General features: G+C 34.0%; 1 protein-coding gene across 1 annotated transcript in view; it reads left to right on the forward strand.

Moving 5' to 3' along the window:
• The window catches only part of NAALADL2 (N-acetylated alpha-linked acidic dipeptidase like 2), a 913,415-nt gene that overhangs the window by 511,932 nt on the left and 378,878 nt on the right, over nt 1-22,605 (forward strand). The window contains exons 7-9 of the mRNA XM_067738075.1: nt 1,648-1,740; nt 4,421-4,626; nt 8,387-8,506. Of these exons, the coding sequence (XP_067594176.1) occupies nt 1,648-1,740; nt 4,421-4,626; nt 8,387-8,506 (419 nt within the window). The remainder of the gene's footprint in view (nt 1-1,647; nt 1,741-4,420; nt 4,627-8,386; nt 8,507-22,605) is intronic.

Raw genomic sequence — 22,605 nt, forward strand, 5'->3', positions numbered from 1 at the left:
AAGTTCATTTATCTGGACAATTTGGAACAAACTTAGAACAGGGAATTAATGACTAAAAACAAACATATGATTTCAAGTGTATCACATTCTGGAAAAGGCAAAACTGTAGAGACATTTAAAAGATCAGTGGTTGCCAGGGGCTCAAGAGGAAGGGAGAGAGGAAAGTATAAGCAGGTATAGCACAGGAAATTTTTAGGGCAATGAAACTATTCTATATGATACTATAATTGTGGATACATGCCATTATGCTTAGGTCAAAACCCATAGAGTGTACAATACAAAGAGTGACCCTTAATATAAATTATGGACTTAATGTATTAATATTGTCTCATTAATGGTAACAGATATTGATCATGCTAATGTAAGATATTAATAATAGGAGCAGGGGAGAGAGGGTATTTGGGAACTCTGTGTTTTCTGCTCAGTTTTTCTGTATTTTGAAACTGCTCTAAAAAACCTCACAAAGTATAATACTTAAAAAATATTGAACAGAAATGCATAGCACGTAAATTAGAACTGCAATACTCAGATTACAATATTCACAATACACAATAAGCAGATTTCCTTTTCTCCTATATGAGGCACTCAGGTGTTCTCTTGAGGTCTCTTTATTCTTGTTTAGTTATAATTTTTTCAGTGTACTGATTTTCTATTTAAATTGTTAGTAGGGCACATTCAAAGAAAGAAGCAACTTATTTATCATAACAGTTTTCATATAGCAGTAAGAAGTGACATTTGAAGGCCCATCAGTATAGCATGTCTACTTTGCATTGCTTGCTATCTAATTGCCACCCTCTCCCCAACAGTACCACTTGGCTGCCCTTGGACCTCTCCTAGAGAAACCACCTTCCCACCCCCACCCCCAGCCCCCAGACTTCCCAAGATCCATCAAATACAGGATTAACACATGTCATCACCAAAGACCTTCAAAGACCACTTCAGGGCTGTGACTGAAGTCCTTTCTGATTGGTGTCTTTGCCTTATTTGTTGTCAAAATTTTTGAATATCAAGCATTAATAGAAGAACTCAAAGAGGCAGGGCAGGTGGCAGAGATTTAGTAGAGAGGTGAGAAACCTACAAACACAGGTAGAAATGAAAACTCCAAGATTTGAAAATAAGTGTAGTTTTAAGAATCTGTATTCTTTTAATTTGTGTAATGCTTTATAGTTTTCAGTGTGATAATGTAATAATGAATCATACAAAAAAAGTTAAATCATCTTCACATGCTATTTTTCTGAAGCTAGACAAGTACTTAAAATTCTTTGAAAATATTTTTATCTGATTTTTTTCAGTTTTAAAAATATGAGTTGTCCACATCTCCTTGAGGTCTTGTTCTGTGTGCTTTCCTGTTGAACCCCACTGCAGTTTTTAATGTGAAATTTAGAATTGCCTATTTATGGTTCTGAAGTTCTATGAGGCTAGCAATTGTATCTTAGTCATCATTATATAACAAGCACCTAAAATGTCTACACAAAGTTTCAAATACATATTTGCCGAAAAATGTAACGTTGGTTATCTAGAAAAATTCAGTTGTTTGGAATTATTTGTCTGATCATATTGGATAAATAAATTTGAATGCTTTAAGAAAAAAAAAAAACAGCAGAATATAGAGAAACAAGTATCTTTTAATTTTCTTTTCCCCCCCAGAGGAAAGAATTGTCAGCATGCAAATTCAGACAGTCACAAAATTTGAAACAGTTACTAATGTTGTTGGATATTTAAAGGGCTCGACATCTCCAGGTAAGTAGACCCAAATATTTATAATCTACACTTTATATGAAATATCACAAGAAAATGCTCTGTAACAATTTAATAGCATAGTTAAATGTCCTACTTTAGATGTAATTACAAGTTCATACCACTCTAAAGGGTGGTATATAAAACCAAGAAGCAAGTCTTTATTCTTTCTTACCACATCCCTTCAAAGATAAATCATAGTAGAGAATGTAAGAGGGAAACAAAACAAAACAGAGAAAACAGAGTTTAGATTTGTTAAATTGGCATGTACCTGTGAGTAAAAGCTATAGAAACCAATGTTTTCTTTTTCTTTATTCACTGTAACACCATTGAAGATTTTATTTATATCAAGAAAAGACTTTTTTAAAAAGGAAATATTTTAGTTTTAATTATGTGTTTTTAAAAAAAATAAAAATTTTGGTTTTCAAATCTTTCATTGTTAGTCTGTGTCCCATCTCTGACCCTTGGTCCACTGACAATTCTGCCTAATGTTTGCATGGCTTAGGTTTTGAAGGTGCTTATGAAAAGGATCACCTGGTTACATTTGAAATAGTTTTATACCTTGTTATGGGATGCTTATGGAATCTTCAGATGATACTATATAGGCTAAAAAAGTGAAAATAACTGACAAATATATTAACAAATTAACAACACTTCTGAACATATTGTGAGGTTGAATGACATATTACTGTCTGCGGTGCTTGTTTTACATGGTAGAATGCAGTAGTCTTTTAGTACATTTGTGTCATTGCTATTGATTTGGTTGGGATATTTACTGAAGTCATCCTTGGAGCATAATTCTTCTCCATGATCTTAGTCAAACTGACTCCATAATTGCTAACCCAGGAAATTCTGAGATCAAGTTTTACATTCCCATCAAGTTTCCTGCCTGCCAACTCTTTAAAAATTCACGGACATCTTCTCTCTGGTTTCCTTACAGTAGCAACCTCTCTCTGATGAACAACCTCTGATCATAATATCTTTAAATACAAGATATAAATGAATTTGGAAATTGTTACTATTGCATTTCAACCATTTCAACAAATTTATATCATAAGGATCTCTAATTGAAGCATTAGAAATATTTATCATCATTGCTACATTCGCTAGTTATTTTTGGAAAACCAAACTGTACAAAATTATACTCACTATAGGATAAAAAAAAAAAATTATTGAATTCAATGTAGAAAAAAAACCCCAAATTTAAAAAATCAATTTACTAGTAGTATTCCTAGGTGTATAATATGTAAAGCTTCTCAATTTTATTTATTTGAATTCTACACAAAAATATTGGCTGTTCATTCACATACTTTTCTTATTTAATGACTCTGAAAATTAGAAATAACCATCAGTTAGTATTAAGGTTTTTATATATGGTTTATCCAGAATACAGACAATTCCAACAGAATTTTTATACATATCTGGGAGATGAGTGAATCAATTCAACATTGCAGGCACACTGTGTATACCATTAATTAAGTTTTGATAAATTGTTGACAGATCAAATTCATTGTTGGTTCCAATATCAGTGTGGAAAACTAAAATAGTTTCACACAGTTATGTTTCCAGTAAAGTAGTGTTTTGATGCCATGAAGTCAAGGTGTGATTCATTCATTCCATACATGTGTAGTACTTATTATATGTCAGATGTTATTCAAAGTGCCTTACAAATAGTAACTAACTTAAAACTCAAAAAAACTGAATGATGTATGTACTATTTTTATTCCCATTTTATGGTTGAAGAATTTAAGGCATGAGAGCCTAAATAAGCTTTCTAAGGTCATACAACTAGTAAGATGAATGGCCTGGATTCAAACCCAAGCAGAAAGGCTTTAAACTCTGTACACTTAACCATCAAGTTATGGGACATCTCCTAAGGAAATGACACTTAATGAAGAAAAATATTTTTACACAGATTGTAGGGCTACTTGATAAAGTAAATTTAGCTGTGTACCAACATTCACTGGCAAAATCAGAGGAAACTCTGGAGATACATTTTTAGTCTACCTTATTACTAACAATTGTCAGCAATATACGTTATTCAGAAGCCATCAATGTGTCATGGAGATCTTTCTAGTAGTGTATCTAATGGATTTTGTATGATTATGTGAAATAAAATATGCAAAAAAGAAAAAGTATTTGGATGACTTTTGATGATGATTTATTTTTTCCATCAGATAAAGGAGAGGGTCTAAAACTCTAAGTTGGAAGTGAAAACTGATTCCCTAAATACTTCATTTATTGCAAAGTCCATACATGACTACCACATTTTTAATACTTACAGCTACTGAATAACTGTTCCCTCAAATGTATGAATAGTTCATTAATACTTACTGAGCATATACACATTGTTTATAGGGCACTTCCCACTATGATTCTGGCAAAATGTTAGATAAGGGTTTCATTGTGGCATATTTGTATACTTCATTAATTAATATGCATCTTGAGACGACAGTAATATGGATCTAAGCTTTGGATTCATAATTGAGTTCAGCAGCTGCCTCTGCTTTGATATACACACATGTGTGAGTCAAGACAGTGGGGGAAAAATGTTAGTTTTAATTATCAGAACAATTTTGCATAATTGTTGCTCGGTTGTGCAATAGGATCATGTAAATGTCATTAAATTTATTGTTAAGATGTATATTGTATTATAATGGCTCTTGTTGTCTTCTATTTGCAGACCGTTATATCATAGTTGGCAGCCATCATCATACCGCGTACAGTTATAATGGACAAGAATGGGCCAGCAGCACTGCCGTCATCACAGCTTTTATCCAGGCCTTGATGTCAAGAGTCAAGAGAGGGTGGAGACCAGACCGCACTATTGTTTTCTGTTCATGGGGTGGAACAGCTTTTGGAAATATTGGCTCCTATGAATGGGGAGAGGTAAACGTGCATAAATTACTATGCCTTGCTCTCAAAATTGCGCAGTCACTCTCTCGCTCTCACTCTCGCTCTTGCTCTGGACTAAAGTAGACAAAGTCAAATTGATAAAGCCATGAACAAGAATGTGCGTCTCAACCAGGGTGTGCAGTATGCTCATTTGCTGAGATCACTTCTAAGAATGCTAGGGAATTAGAGTTAGACCACAGTGATTTGTGTATGATCTACAGGTATCTTCTTCTTATTGCTACCAGACCTACACACTGTTACACCCACAGTGGTGTTTACCTGGTTATTGTGTTTCTTCTTAGGTTGACAGACACTGGACAAGAAAGGGTCAAGTGATACATACCATTACCTTTTTTTTTTTTTTAATTTTCTAGCAATTTTCTGGAATTAGGAAACAATCTTGTATGTAAAATGTTTATTAACTTAGCATTATACCTTACCTAAACAATATAGGCATTGGACTCAAAATAGCAGTTTCCTTCCTTCTACCCTTGTTTTCTCCCTCCGTTCAATCCTTCCTCCCTCTATTCTTACACCCCTACCTCCCTGCTCCTTCTTTTCTACCTATATCTCTACCTATCCACTTATCTAACTACCTTAGGAAGCCTTTGTTCAAATGAAATCTTGTGTGCAATGGATCACAGTTAGAATACAACTGGAGTACATTTTCAAATATTTCTGATATGTTTGTGTCTCACAAATGCACTGTGTTTTTAATGGGATATGACAACTTTGGATTGATGCCACATTAACAACAATAAAAACATCATAAAACTCTTAGATATTCTATTTATTTTTATGACTTTATAAAAAGAAGTTTAATGGAAATATGTAGGAAAAAAACCTATACAACTTTAGCTAGGGAAATAAAACCATTTGATATCCTAGTTTGTATACTGCTTCAGCTTTGCAGAAAAAAATATCAAATATATAATGAGAAATTCTCATTTCATTTTTCATTTAATTACTCAAAAAAAGATAAAATGTCTATTGGCTATCAAGAAAAATCAAAAAAGGTATAAAAAAGAAAATAGCAAAGATCTTTTTATTTTGAGAGAAAGAGGTCTTCAAAATGAGAAAAATTTTACAGTTGTAAAATTTATCAAGATTCACACATTGCAAATTGAAATGCTTTTCTGTATTCAAATTAGTGGTGTGAATTTTTTCCCATTACTCAAAAGAACTAGTTCAAATAAAGAAATTCCATTGCTGACAGAACATTTTAAAATTGACAGATTTTTAGTAAGATGGAAAATGTAATAGCTGAACCAATCTCTCAAACTTCTATTCCAAATTCCATACTTTAAGGATATAAACAATTTAAGAAACAATCTGGGGAGTGTATTTGTGATCTGGGATGATTTTACTAATTCAGAATTTTTTATCATAAAGAAAACAATGTTTTAGTTTTCTTGTAACAATAAGGCACATTTAAAAAAAATGTCTTTAAGATTCTTTCCAAAAATTTATTCTACTATCTCATACAGCCTTCTCCATATCTATCTAATAATTTTCTTAGTCAACTCATGTTAATTCTAAATTAGCATGTGTATTTCTAAGCTGTGTTCTCAAAGTAGGCTTGTGTAACATTAATAGTTCCTAACTTAAATTCCTAAATATCCTTAACCCCTCTGCATGGGAAAGTGAAGTGTACTGCAAATAGTCCTTCAATTTATTTGAGCATCATACATGGTAACCTGCAGTTTGTTCAGTATTGTGGCCTTGTGTGTATGTGAACAATTACATTTTCAAATTAAGTAAATATTTTTGTAGTTAATAAAATATTTTGATGATTGACTGCATTGTACCTTTTGGTAATTTTATAGTTTCTCAATCAACAGATACTAAAAATACAACTACTATACTGTGGGGAGTCTATAGGAAAAAATGTTTATGGTAGAAAAGTTTCTTCCTATTCAAAAAGGTTAGGGACCTCTGTCTTAGAGTATTTATTATATGTATGTATGCATATTTGACAACTAATTATACATCCAGTCACTTTCTGGCTTTTTCCTTGACTAGGTGAGCAAAAATATATAAGCAAAGAAAATGGTGAATAATATATGGATTTGATTATTAGCTTATAAAATGTATTATTGTAAATTGCTGTATCTTAGATTATTTCAATACAGTTCATGAAGCCTTTTTGTAACAATCTGGTTGAGGAGGAATTTAGAAAACTATTAGTTTTACTGTTCTGTCTACTCTTATCAAACCTACTCCTTCTGAAAATGAAAAAGTTTCTTTTAGAAGAAAGTAATTTGTGTGCTAAATATATTCCCTAATGAAGATAAGTAAGGAAAGCACTTGTTGACAGGTCATAATGCCCTTTCTAATTTTGCTTACACAGGAACCCCTTGAAACTCAGAGTTGTAATTAAAAAGATTAGGTTATACTGGTCAAATGGAATTTATAGTGATAAAGTTATTAGAGATTTGACTCAATACTGATTTCAATCCTTGAGGAAAATTATAACATTTTACTAAATAGGTTCTTTAAAAAGTACCATTTCTCCTGTGAAGAATCTTCATCTTCAGGCTATTGTGGAAATACTATAGACTTTGTAGTCAAAGAAATCTGAGTTCAAATCCTCTCTACCATAAAACAAGTGGTCTTAGGCAAGATTAACTTCTCAAGACTTGATTGTTCCAATGAGTACACTAATGCCTAGGTTGTGAGGTTCTCATGAGAGTTAAATGGACTGACATATAGACATTGTCAGTATGGTAGTATTTAATTAGAAGCTGTTTTTCTATAGCTCTTGTGTAATAATGGACATTTTTAATAGCAATATTATGTGTAAACCACAGTTCATCATTTCTATTTATTTAAAATATTTATTTTTAAATAAACTATCTTTTCACTTCTTTTACAGAGGTATAGCTGAATTTTCAACATGAACTAGGAATAATATTATTGATTTGCTAGGCGTACTAGTCCTTGCAGACTTTCATCTGATAGTGTTGGAAGAAGAAAGATATGTTTCTAAGATACAAAATAATATAATACAATTTTTAGGATATATCTATAGACCTGCCATCATGATAATTACTCATTACATATTTGCACAAGAAAAGGAAGCAAATAACAGAAGGACTTCTTAGTGGTACATTATTAATAGGATCAGTGGTCTTCAATTTTTGGAAGTAGGGTTTAGCAGAAAAGTGGAAAACTATTATACTGAATCATTTTATTCTACTAATGTGGATGAAATGCATCAGGTTTTACTTCAAGTAATATGTGCAAGGCCACAATTGTATTATGCCTTATTTTGCTCAGAATAAAAAGCTGCTTTGTGCAAAAAGTAGCTCAACACTTCAAAGGAAAGGGCTGGTTTTATTAAACACTGAAGTGATTTATCCATGTCTGTTCTCTAATTCAATGACTATAAAATTAAATGCTGTCACTAGAGCAAATATTCCATCCTGTATTCTGAAGTTGAATCTCATACTATATTAACCATATAGGGACATTTTCTCTTAAATTTTTACCTTTTTTAGGAACATGAACATGCTTTAAAATATTTTGTTGTATGTTATATGAAACTCCTCACCACCCTTATTTAAAACCCCTTTATGACCCTTGGGTACTCTAGTAAATAGTATGGGATGGCTTTACATTAAAAAAAAAGAGAGTATTATGCAATGTAATGATTTTAGGTAGGAAGTGTTTATTATTCAACATGTAACTGGTAAAGTGGAATCTGTTACTTTTATTTCTGTTAAAGATAGATTTTTTTTTTTTTTAATGTCAGGATTTCAAGAAGGTTCTGCAGAAGAATGTTGTGGCTTATGTTAGTCTCCACAGTCCTGTAAGCGGTAACTCAAGTCTCTACTCTGTAGCTTCACCATCTCTTCAGCAACTGGTAGCTGAGGTAAGATGAACCACTTTTGAATAAAATGATTCTGCAAAACTGCCTTTTTCTCTATAATCTGGCATTTCTTGATATTTTCATTTTTTTTAATATGCATAAAACCATCCCTAAGTGTTTTTTTGTTTTTTTTATATATTTATTTATTTATGGCTGCATTGGGTTTTTGTTGCTACGTGTGGGCTTTCTATAGTTGCTGCGGGCTTTCTCTAGTTGCAGCAAGCAGGGGCTGCTTTTCATTGCTGCATGCGGGCTTCTCATTTTGGTGGCTTCTCTTTGTTGCGGATCGTGGGCTCTAGGCGCACGGACTTCAGTAGTTGTGGCATGTGGGCTCAGTAGTTGTGGCTCGCAGACCTTAGAGCGCAGGCTCAGTAGTTGTGGTGCACGGACTTCAGTAGTTGTGGCATGTGGGCTCAGTAGTTGTGGCTCGCAGACCTTAGAGCGCAGGCTCAGTAGTTGTGGTGCACAGACTTCAGTAGTTGTGGCATGTGGGCTCAGTAGTTGTGGCTCGCAGACCTTAGAGCTCAGGCTCAGTAGTTGTGGCACACAGGCTTAGTTATTCCTCAGCATGTGGGATCTTCCCAGACCAGGGCTCGACCCCATGTCCCCTGCATTGGCAGGTGGATTCTTAACCACTGCACCGCCAAGAAAGTCCCCCTAAGTGTTTTAAGGAATGATCTATTGCTGATTTTTTTTTATCATTGTCCCTTCAACCAATGTCCTATGTTCTGAAGTCCTTTACTTTCTACTCTCTTATGGTTATAGTTGCAGGCATGCATCTATAGAGAATGTGTGTAAAAGTGTAAATTTATTTCTTAAAAATTGAATTTAGTGTTTAAGTTCCCAATTCTGCCAATTTTGGCATGTTGTGGTAAACTTGGTTACTTTGGGATTTCTTCTCCTTCATTCATGTTTTGAGTAAATGTGGAACCTGTTCTGTCTTTGCAACTACACTGTAAGCCTCCTCATAGCAGGACCTGTGTCTAATTCCTAGAATATCGTGAGAAGTAAATTCAAGAAACTTGGAAAATATTGTTTGCAGAACATTTATGGAAAAGGAAAGCATGTTTTTTTCTACAAAGTAACAAAAAAAATTATGCAGTTTGTGATAATGTCTTGCTAGAGTTATCTCTTTTTTAAATTTAGTTACTCCTCACCTGTTTCAAAGAAATTTTCAGAACATCTTTCCTATTTATTGTTAGAGTTCACACTTTTGTTTCTGCATTCTTTTTATGACTTTCACTAAAATGATATGTATTATATCTCAGAATGAAAGCAATCATGCCACGACTGCAGGGTGGTTTTCTCCCAACCCCAAGGGCTACTGGTGTATATTAGAAAATGACCTTTTAGATACCCACAGAGTGTCCAGTATCACAGACACTGAACTAGAAAAAGAGAAGGATAATGAACGGTGCTTTGGATTAGCCATAATTCTTGATTGAAATGTAATGCAAACTAACATTTTATGACTTTCATAATGTATTTACTAGTTTAATAATTTGCACTGACATTTCCATATGTAGTATAATAAAGAAGACATTATGAAAGATGAAATAGATAAATCTGTACATTTAAGATCAGCCAAACCCCAGTGTGCATGCATGTAATCCAGAACTGTAAGTGAGTCTCTCCTTCTCTTTGTACTGCTTTGAAATCTCTGACTTTCTTACATGTCTGGAAAAAATGTCAAAAGAGGAAAGTCAGCTGCCGTTGTCTCCCTTGGGAAGTTAAGATATTCCTGAATAGGTTATCAGGAAGAAAGAAGTATGAGCTCAAGTATCCAGAAACTAGTGAGAGTTTAAAAATGATTTTGCCCTTACAGTTTTGTCTTTCAGAATATCATAAAAAATGGAGTCACACAGTATGTAGCCATTTGTGTGTGGTTTATTTTACTTAGCATAATGACTTTTAAGATTTACCCATGTTCTTACATGGGTCAGTAGTTTACAGCATCTTCTAGACCACTAAGGAAACAGTCAGTAATAACTAGATGAGTGTAATATCTTTGGAGCTCTCCCTCTGGTTTGATATTCTAACTTTGGTTTTGAAATGAAGAGAAATTAAACTATTCACATAAGAAAATAAGCCATTTCCCTGAGGTTAGTCCACTAAATTTGAACTAAATCATCCTGAGTGAAAAAGATGGAATCTTTTGAAGATTGAGAAATGTTTAATTAATCTAAATCCACTGCAGTGGATTTTAGGTTTTTCTTGGGATTCGTGAAAGCTCCACTTTCAAAAAAATTTCCTGAAGAACAGTGAAAAGTTGATGGTTACCAAAGATGGGTAATAGGAACATGAGAGTTCATTGTACTGCTCTCTCTTCTTTTGGGTTTATTTGGAAATTTTCATTATAACTTGAAAAAAGAATCTCAAAAATACTTAAATTTTATAAGTTACCACACTAATAAATTAGTTTGTTTTCTGAAAGCAGCAATAATCTACCAGTGACTTACACACTGAATGGTAATAAGGGGCAATAACGAAGGCATTTATTTTTATTTATTTATTTTTTTAACATATTTATTGGAGTATAATTGCTTTACAATGGTGTGTTAGTTTCTTCTGTATAAGAAAGTGAATCAGCTATACTTACACGTATATCCCCATATCCCCTCTCTCTTGCGTCTCCCTCCCACCCTCCCTACCCCACCCCTCTAGGTAGTCACAAAGCACTGAGCTGATCTTCCTGTGCTATGTGGCTGGACCCCACTAGCTATCTGTTTTACATTTGGTGATGTATATATGTCCATGCCACTCTCTCACTTCATCCCATCTTACCCTTCCTCCTCCCCATGTCCTCAAGTCCATTCTCTACATCTGCATCTTTATTCCTTTATTCCTTCATTCCTTCAGAACATTTTTTTTTTTAGATTCCATATATATGTGTTAGCATACAGTATTTGCTTTTCATTTTCTGACTTACTTCACTCTGTATGATAGATTTAGGTCCATCCACCTTACTACAAATAATTCAGTTTTGTTTCTTTTTATGGCTTAGTAATATTCCACTGTATCTGTGTGCCACATCTGCTTTATCCATTCATCAGTCGATGGACACTTAGGTTGCTTCCATGTCCTGGCTGTTGTAAATAGTGCTGCAATAAACATTGTGGTACATGACTCTTTTTGAATTATGATTTTCTCCGGGTATATGCCCAGTAGTGGGAAGGCTGGGTCATGTGGTAATTCTATTTTTTAGTTCTTTAAGGAACCTCCATACTGTTCTCCATAGTGGCTGTATCAATTTACCTTCCAACCAGCAGTGCAAGAGGGTTCCCTTTTCTCCACACCCTCTCCAGCATTTATTGTTTGTAGACTTTTTGATGATGGCCATTCTGACCAGTGTGAGGTGATATATCATTGTAGTTTTGATTTGCATTTCTCTAATGATTAGTGATGTTGAGCATCCTTTCATGTGTTTGATGGCAATCTGTATACCTTCTTTGGAGAAATGTCTATTTAGGTCTTCTGCCCATTTTTGGATTGGGTTGTTTGTTTTTTTGATATTGAGCTGCATGAGCTGCTTCTAATTTTGGATATTAATCCTTTGTCCGTGGTTTCATTTGTAAATATTTTCTCCCATTCTGACGGTTGTCTTTTTGTCTTGTTTATTGTTTCCTTGGCTGTGCAAAAGCTTTTAAGTTTCATTAGGTCCCATTGATTTATTTTTCTTTTAATTTCCATTTCTCTAGGAGGTGGGTCAAAAAGGATCTTGCTGTGATTTATATCATAGAGTGTTCTGCCTATGTTTTCCTCTAAGAGTTTGATATTTTCTGGCCTTACATTTAGGTCTTTAATCCATTTTAAGTTTATTTTTGTGTATGGTGTTAGGGAGTGTTCTAATTTCATTCTTTTCCATGTAGCTGTCCAGTTTACCCAGCACCACTTATTGAGAGGCTGTCTTTTCTCCATTGTATATTCTTGCCTCCTTTATGAAAGATAAGGTGACCATAGGTGCGTGGGTTTATCTCTGGGCTTTCTATCCTATTCCATTGATCTATATTTCTGTTTTTGTGCCAGTACCATATTTTCTCGATTACTGTAGCTTTGTGGTATAGTCTGAAGTCAGGGAGCCTGATTCCTCCACTTCCATTTTTCTTTCTCAAGATTTCTTTGGCTATTCAGGGTCTTTTGTGTTTCCATACAAACTGTGAAATTTTTTGTTCTAGTTCTGTGAAAAATGCCATTGCTAGCTTGATAGGGATTGCACTGAATCTATAGATTGCTTTGGATAGTATAGTCATTTTCACAATGTTGATTCTTCTAATCTAAGGACATGGTATATCTCTCCATCTGTTTGTATCATCTTTAATTTCCTTTATCAGTGTTTTATAGTTTTGTGCATACAGGTCTTTTGTCTCCTTGGGTCGGTTTACTCCTAGGTATTTTATTCTTTTTGTTGCAATGGTAAATGTGAGTGTTTCCTTAATTTCTCTTTCAGATTTTTCATCGTTAGTGTGTAGGAATGCCAGAGATTTCTGTGCATTAATTCTGTATCCTGCTACTTTACCAAATTCATTGATTAGATCTAGTAGTTTTCTGGTGGCTACTTTAGGATTCTCTATGTACAGTATCATGTCATCTGCAAACAGTGACAGTTTTACTTCTTCTTTTCTCATGTGGATTCCTTTTATTTCTTTTTCTTCTCTGATTGCTGTGGCTAAAACTTCCAAAACTATGTTGAATAATAGTGGTGAGAGTGGGCAACTTTGTCTTCTTCCTGATCTCAGTGGAAATGGTTTCAGTTTTTCACCATTGAGAACGATGTTGGCTGTGCGTTTGTCATATATGGCCTTTATTATGTTGAGATAAGTTCCCTCTATGCCTTCTTTTGGAGGACTTTTATCACAAATCGTTGTTGAATTTTGATGAGAACTTTTTCTGCATCTATGGAGATGATCATATGGTTTTTCTCCTTCAATTTTTTTAATATGGTTTTTCCATTGATTGATTTGTGTATATTGAAGAATCCTTGTAGGCCTAGGATAAACCCCACTTGATCATGGTGTATAATCCTTTTATTAAGCTGTTGGATTCTGTTTGCTAATATTTTATTGAGGATTTTTGCACCTATGTTCATAAGTGATATTGGCCTGTAGTTTTCTTTTTTTTGTGACGTTTTTGTCTGGTTTTGGTATCAGGGTGATGGTGGCCTCATACAATTAGGTTAGGAGTGTTCCTCCCTCTGGTATATTTTGGAACAGTTTGAGAAGGGTAGATGTTAGGTGTTCTCTAAATGTTTGATAGAATTCACTTGTGAAGCCATCTGGTTCTGGGCTTTTGTTTGTTGGGAGATTTTTAATCACAGTCTCAATTTCAGTGCTTGTGATTGGTCTGTTTTTATTTTCTATTTCTTCCTGGTTCAGTCTCGGAAGGTTGTGCTTTTCTAAGAATTTGTCCATTTCTTCCAGGTTGTCCATTTTATTGTCATAGAGTTGCTTGTAGTAATTTCTCACGATCTTTTATATTTCTGCAATGTAGCTGTTACTTCTCCTTTTTCATTTCTAATTCCATTGGTTTGAGTTTTTCCCTTTTTGATGAGTCTGGCTAATGATATATAAATTTTGTTTATTTTCTCAAAGAACCAGATTTTAGTTTTATTGATCTTTGCTATCGTTTCCTTCATTTCTTTTTCATTTATTTCTGATCTAATCTTTATGATTTCTTTCCTTCTGCTAACTTTGGGGTTTTTTTCTTCTTTTTTGTCTAGTTGTTTTAGGTGTAGTGTAAGGTTGTTTACTTGAGATTTTTCTTGTTTCTTGAGGCAGGATTTTGTTTCTATAAACTTCCCTCTTAGAACTGTTTTGCTGCATCCCATAGGTTTTGGATCATCGTGTTTTCACTGTCATTTGTTTCTAGGAATTTTTTGATTTCCCCTTTGATTTCTTCAGTGATCTCTTGGTTATTTAGTTGTGTATTGTTTAACCTCCATGTGTTTGTATTTTTTATAGTTTTTTTCCTGTAATTGATATCTAATCTCATAGTGTTGTGGTCGGAGAAATACTTGATATGATTTCAATTTTCTTAAATTTACCAAGGCTTGATTTGTGACCCAAGATATGATCTATCCTGGAGAATGTTCTGTAAGCACTTGAGAAGAAAGTATATTCTGTTGTTATTGGATGGAATGTCCTATAAATATCAATGAAGTCCGTCTTGTTTAATGTGTATTTTAAAGCTTGTGTTTCCTTATTTATTTTCATTTTGGATTAACTATCCATTGGTGAAAGTCGGGTGTTAAAGTGCCATACTATTATTGTTTTGCTGTCAGTTTCCCCTTTTATGGCTGTTAGCATTTGCCTTATGAACTGAGGTACTCCTATGTTGGGTGCATAAGTATTTTCAGTTGTTATATCTTCTTCTTGGAATGATTCCTTGATCATTTTGTAGTGTCCTTCTTTGTCTCTTGTAATAGTCTTTATTTTAAAGTCTATTTTGCCTTATATGAGAATTGCTACTCCAGCTTTCTTTTGATTTGCATTCTCATGGAATATCTTTTTCCATCCTCTCACTTTCAGTCTGTATGTGTCCCTAGGTCTGAAGTGGGTCTCTTGTAGACAGCATATGTACCGGTCTTGTTTTTGTATCCATTCAGCCAGTCTATGTCTTTTGGTGGGAGCATTTAATCCATTTGCATTTAAGATAATTATCAATATGTATGTTCCTGTTACCTTTTTCTGAATTGTTTTGGGTTTGTTATTGTAGGTCTTTTCCTTCTGTTGTGTTTCCTGCCTAGAGAAGTTCCCTTTGCATTTGTTGTAAAGCTGATTTGGTGGTGCTGAATTCTCTTAGCTTTTGCTTGTCTGTAAAGCTTTTAATTTCTCTGTTGTATCTGAATGAGATCCTTGCTGGGTAGAGTAATCTTGGTTGTAGGATTTTCCCTTTCATCACTTTAAATATGTCCTGCCACTCCCTTCTGGCTTGCAGAGTTTCTGCTGAAAGATCAGCTGTTAACCTTATGGGGATTCCCTTGTATGTTATTTGTTGCATTTCCCTTCCTGCTTTTAATATTTTTTCTTTGTATTTAATTTTTGATAGTTTGATTAATATGTGTCTTGGCATGTTTCTCCTTGGATTTATTCTGTATGGAACTCTCTGTGCTTCCTGGACTTGATTGACTATTTCCTTTCCCATATTAGGGAAGTTTTCAACTATAATCTCTTTAAATACTTTCTCAGTCCCTTCCTTTTTCTCTTCTTCTTCTGGGACCCCTATAATTCAAATGTTGATGTGTTTAATATTATCCCAGAGGTCTCTGAGACTTCACATTCATGTAAATATGAAGTAAAATATTAATATGAAATGAATATTTTCACAGAAAGAGAGGTAATTTATAATTTAAAATATATATTCATTTCTTAAATGGAACTCTTAAAAACTTAAAAACTTTTATATACCTGGATTCTTTTTTTTTTATACCTGGATTCTTTTTTTTTTATACCTTTTTTTATTCTTTTTTTTATATACCTGGATTTTTTTTATATACCTGGATTCTTTTCAATTTTTTTTCTTTATTCTGCTCTGTGGTAGTTATTTGCACTATTTTATCTTCCAGGTCACTTATCCATTCTTCTGCCTCAGTTATTCTGTTATTGATTCCTTCTAGAGAATTTTAATTTCATTTATTCTGTTGTTTATCATTGTTTATTTGCTCTTTAGTTCTTCTAGTTTCTTGTTAAATATTTCTTGTATTTTCTCCATTCTATTTCCAAGATTTTGGATCATCTTTACTATCATTACCCTGAATTCGTTTTCAGGTAAGCCACCTATTTCCTCTTCATTTGTTTGGTTAGGTGGGTTATTATTACCTTGCTCCTTAATCTGCTGGGTATTCCTCTGTCTTCCCATTTTGCTTAACTTATTGTGTTTGGGGTCTCCTTTTCACAGGCTGTATGTCCATATTTCCCGTTGTTCTTGGTGTCTGCTCCCAGTGGGTGAGGTTGGTTCAGTGGGTTGTGTAGACTTCCTGTTGGAGGGGACTGGTGCCTTTGTTCTGGTGGATGAGGCTGGATCTTGTCTTTCTGGTGGACAGCACCATGTCTGGTGGTGTCTCTTGTGGTGTCTGTGAACTAAGTATGATGTTAGGCTGCCTCTGTGCTAATGGGTGGGATTGTGTTCCTGTTTTGCTAGTTGTTTGGGATGATGTGTCCAGCACTGGAGGTTACTGGTTGTTGAGTGGGACTGAGTCTTAGCATTGAGCTGGAGTTCTCTGGGAGGGCTCTCACTGATTGATATTATAAGGGGCCAGGAGGTCTCTGGTGGACCAATATCCTGAACTTGGCTCTCCCACCTCAGAGGCTCAGGCCTGATACCCAGCCGGAGCACCCCAACCATGTCAGCCACATGGCCAGGTATGTGGGGAGTTTCTTGCCTTTTTGGAAGTCTGAGGTCTTCTGCCTGCGTTTAGTGGGTGTTCTGTAGGAGCTGTTCCACATGTAGATGTATATTTGATGTATTTGTGGGGAGGAAGGTGATCTCCACGTCTTACTCCTCCACCATCTTGAAGGTTGGTGTCCCAATGCTTTTATATGGTCAATTTTTTCTCATAATTTTGTTACTGTTTTGAATATGCTTTTCTGTTACCTTTGTGTGGTAAATATTTTTACAGAAATAGAAATAATTAGTTCACTTTATATTAGCTTATAAGTTTTAGAATTTAAAAACTCACAAGGAGTATAAAATAAATATTAATATTCTTTTAAGAGTTCCATTTAAGAAATGAATATATATTTTAAATTATAAATTACCTCTCTTTCTGTGAAAATATTCATTTCATATTAATATTTTCCTTCATATTTACATTTTATTCTGCAAAATACAGGGAAATAATTTAAAAATATTTTCCTATAATGGTAATGTTAAAGTGTGCATTATAGACATCAAAAAAAGTATGTCAGTCATATGAAACAAAGGATTTTTGATAAAAATCTATTAAAATATTCAGAAATTAACTTTTTAGTTAGAAAAGAAATCTCATTTACATGGTACTTAAGAGATTGAGATGTGAATCTCCTAATTTTTTCTCCATGGTTGGTGGTTATTTGGATATAGAGATTGTTTCCAATTTTCAGCTCTAATGAGTTAGTTGCTATGATTATTCTCATGTGTTGGTAGAATGGGTGCACTCATTTTTCTTGGGTATTTATCTAGAAGTGATGTTGCTAGGTCACCAGGTAGATGTGTGTTTAACTTTAGTAGATACTGCCCAAGAGTTTCCAAAGTACTTGTACCAATGACACTACCACCAGCATGAACGTATGAATGTCCTAGTTGCTCCATGTCATCCCCAACATTTGGTATTATCATCCTCATGCATGTATAGTGGTATATTTGGGGGTTTTAGTTTTAATTTGTCTGATGATTACTAATATTGAACACCTTCTCACATACTGTTTTTCTTATCAATTTGTAAGAGTTCTTTTTACATTCTCGATACAGGTCATTTGTTGGTTATATATTGTGAATTATTCTCCCAGTCTGTGGTGTGACTTTTCACTCTCTTGTTAATCACTTTATTAATTTTTGTTAATTTTTCTTATGTATATCTTCTATACAGCATTTATTGTTCTAATATCTTATTATATAGAACATGGTGAACTTAGTTTTATCCAGTATTGATGTTTAAGGAGCATTATAAATGTTTATAATCCATCCTGTTCACAAATATTTGAATGCTTACTTCATATGTACACTTTTCATTCTTCTGGGGACTATAGGATGTTCTGTAGAGATGAATGAAGTATCCAGGTCCCTTGAATGAGTAAGGAATAGAAAATCTATTTAGAAAATAGAAAGTAGAAAATCTAGAAAAGATACACTTTCCTGGAAAAAAGCTCTTTCTTGGAAACAATTTCCACTGACCCATTAAATATATAGTAAAGGATATAAAGTCAATGGCTTTTTATTAATGAAACACAACTGCCTTCATGCAAAGTAGGTTATGAAATTAAAGATAAGATTTCTCCCCAAATAATAGTTTTAAACATTAGGATGCAACACAAGCACATGCATCTCTCTATATACATATTGCTGTTTCACCTTTATTGTTTGAAATCTTTCATAGATCACGGAAGGTATTGATTTTGCCTTTAGAAAAGCAGAATTTGATCATCCATGTATTAGTCAGTGTTCTGTAACTCTCAAGTAAATTGTGGTGAAATTTCTAAGAAGTTATTTTGAGGAAGCCTGGAGCATTCATACATATGAAAGTAGTCAATCTAGATATATTCTACTTAAATGTTGCTTTGGAAGCATCTGCCAGAAGCTTGCAAACCTGATCAAAACCAAATGATTGCATCAATATTGTAAAACTCTCCACAGGATAGACAGTGCTTTTATAAAAGTCTGAAAAAGTAGTAAAGTTATATTTTTATAGAGTTTTTTAATGTTTTCTTTTTTTATATACCAAAAACTGCCCACCAGAAAATACAGTACATATAATTCATTTCAACCAAATTCATTAGACCATTGAGCCCAGAACCAAACTACACTATGACTTCATTGTCTGTTGCAGAGTTCTATTATGTGATAAATATTTATAGAGAATAAATATTTGTACCGTGTACAGCGTTGCTTTAGGTGTGTAGGACACATAATAAGCAGATGGACTTCCCCTGTCACCCAGGAGTTTATGATTTTATCATGAACCTAAGACATGCATAACTAGCTAAAGTATAGGGGTGAATGTGATATATAGATATTGGAGTACACAGGAAAGAAATAATGTGATTGATTTAATTCAAAATTATGTGTTACATAACAACAGCACAAAGTTTGAATGTACTCAGAATCTGTCTTTTCAAATCTCAATATTTTGGTCATGTAAACAAACTCCCCTTTTATTGAACTACCAATGTTTCTTTTCAGATCACACAAACTGATGTCCATTTCCATTTCCTTCCTCCAATCAAGTGCCATGTTGTTAAGCATCTGCTCTCTTTCTCTTGTGTTGAGGGATACTGGTCTGCCACAGCTGTGCCTGCTGTGGGACTTGTGTGGTTGTTACTGACTGATGCAGTGCAGGTTTGCCTTCTGCCTGACCATGCCTCTGTTCTATAGAATTTAAAAACAACACATGGCAGATATTTTAGACCCAGAACCTGTTGGTTCATTTCTTGAGTTAAGAGAAGCCTGACTTTCAAATAACTGAGTTATTAATGAATAGTTTTTGTCTTGATGATATGCATATACATGCTAGAATTAAAAAAAAAAATAGCTCTAGTTTGCTAGGGCAGCCATAAAAAATACCATAGACTGGATGCCTTAAAAAACAGAACTTTATTTTCTCACAGTTCTAGAGGTTGGAAGTCCAACATAAGTTGCAGGTAGTGTAGATTCTCCTGAAGCCTCTTTCCTTTGTTTGCAGCCAGCCACCTTCTCACTGTGTCCTCAAATGGCCTTTTCTCTGTGCACACCAACCTTAATTACCTCCTTAAAGGCTGTATCTCCAAGTGCAGTTACGTTGGTGTTTAGACTTCAACCTCTTAATTTTGGGAAGACATAACTTAGTCCGTATTACTGACCAAAATGCAGAGAGGTAGAGTACAGAAAATAGGGTGGTGGAATTAAAATAGTTGTATTTCCTTTTTCTCTTTGTTGTTGATAATTTTAATGCAGAGTACTGAAACGAAGCTTACTTTCTATTCTGCTTGCTTTAAAATATAAAATTAAAATTGACTTTTACATTCTTGTACTGACTTGTCTTTTATGACTCATGGCATAATTTTCATTTATTTGTTCTTATCTTTTATTTTTTAAGGAGAGATTCTTTGTACTCTCTTGTTCACTATGAATTCCAACTCTTTTCAGTGGATTCTACTTTATATTTCTTTCTGCTGCTTCTACTATAAGTAGTCAACTTAAGTGACCATAAAGACTAATAAACTGATTTAAAACCCTTTTTTACACTAATTTACCACTTCAATAAAGTCTCACATTTAAAATTGTGATTCTATTGGCAGGTTTATCTATCTCCTAGGTTTACAAGGCTTTACTTTGTGTTAAAACCAAGCAATCCCTCCAGTTTATAACTGTTTTACAATGTTTTCTGTTCAGTATACACTGACAATTTGTAAATCTCTTTTTATTTAAATCTAGATATTAAGGGAAGTCTTATTGAGATTCTAGCTAAAGCTCTGAATTTCAGAAGGCACTTGACTTAAATATGTGGACTATATAGACAAAGAGCAGTGCAAACAAATTGAGGTATTAACAAATTTAGATTAAACACATTTATGCAATCAAAATTAATATCACATTCTTTTTTTTTTTTTTTTTTTTTTTTTTTGGCAGTACGCGGGCCTCTCACTGTTGTGGCCTCTCCCATTGCGGAGCACAGGCTCCGGATGCGCAGGCTCAGCGGCCATGGCTCACGGGCCCAGCTGCTCCGCGCCATGTGGGATCTTCCCGGACCGGGGCACGAACCTGTGTCCCCTGCATCGGCAGGCGGACTCTCAACCACTGCGCCACCAGGGAAGCCCTAATATCACATTCTTAATGGCTTTAGCTGACTTACTTTTTGTCTGTGACTTTTTGGACATTAGACCTCTATAGGACTCAAAAGAATGGCCATTTTACTCAGGAGAGGTATTAGTAAATCATCGTTGTTTACAAGTTGCATAAAATTGTTTCAATTTCAATTACATGGCATCTTAAGTGCAGAACAATACACTTTATCATTTAAAAAAAAATTAAACTTATTCTGATGAATTATTTTTTCCCATCTGATATTTAATATGTTTTAAAAACCTACCACTTATGTCATCAGTTAATCAACTGTATAGCAACCATGATAATAATGCTTTGCCATTCTGACACATGACATTTTATGTAGGATTTTTATGAGTAATGAAATTAATGTAAACAAACATGGATATATGCTTTTACAAGAAACCACCTTTTTAAGTATAAGTATTGGGATAATTTTACTATCTACTGACACATGCTTACCTTTGATAAATTGAGTAAGTTATGGATTTTAAAATTTTTTTGTTGCTTTTCTTTCTCTCTCTTTCTCATTTATTTCATAAATTTCAGATGTGCAGCATTATAATTCAACATTTGTATGTGTTACAAAGTGATCACTACTCAAATATAGTTGTCATCTTGTTCCCATACCGTTGACCCCCTTGACTCATTTCGCTCACCCACGAACCTTCTTCCCCTCTAGTAACCACTGATCTGATCTCTGTATCTGTGAGTTTGTTTTTATTTTATTGTTTGTTCATTTGTTTTGTCCTTTTAGATTCAAAATATGAATGAAATCATATGGTATTTATCTTTCTCTGACTTATTTCACTTAGCGTAATACCTTCAAGTTTTATCCATGTTGTCACAAATGGAAGGATTTTATTCTTTTTGTGGTTGAGTAGTATTCCATTTTGTATATATGTTACCAAGTCCAAGCACATACTACTTGCTGCATGACAGGCCAATAAATTGAGAGATGTGTTGTTGGGGCAAGGAATAGTGACTTTATTTGAAAAGTCAGCAAATTGAGAAAACAGTGGACTCATGTCCCAAAGAACCATCTTCCCTGAATTAGAATTTAGGCTTCTTTTTTACTAAAAGGGGGAGGGGTATGGTTGGCTATTGTAAACTTCTTTGTTCTTGCAGCTGATCACAATGTTCCTATAAACCTTCAACAAGAAAATTGTTATTTTCTGTTCTGCAACTTTTTATCTCTATAATAATGGAAAAGTTGTACCTTTGAAGGTCAGAGCCTTGAGAAGGGCCATCATGTGTTATTTCAGGCTATAGGCAACATTCTTTTACAAAGGTGCAGAGTCAACATGACTAAGCACAGGCAACAGAGGACAAGGGGTAGAGCTAAAGGAATTGATCCAATATAAAATCAGGTTTGTTATTCTCCGTTACATATATACCACACTTTCTGTATCCATTCATCCATCAGTGGACCCTTAGGTTGTTTCCATTCCTTGGCTTGCCATTTCTCTTTTTTAAGTGGTATCTTAATCAAGCACTTTTGTATTGTATTAGCAAAATATTATTAATATTTTGGATTTGAATGTTTTGCTTGGTTCTTTAACAAAATAATTTTTTTCTGTACACTAACAACAATTTATCTGAAAGAGTAA

The sequence above is a fragment of the Pseudorca crassidens genome, chromosome 5 (genome assembly GCF_039906515.1).
Source record: "Pseudorca crassidens isolate mPseCra1 chromosome 5, mPseCra1.hap1, whole genome shotgun sequence".
NCBI classification, from domain to species: domain Eukaryota; kingdom Metazoa; phylum Chordata; class Mammalia; order Artiodactyla; family Delphinidae; genus Pseudorca; species Pseudorca crassidens.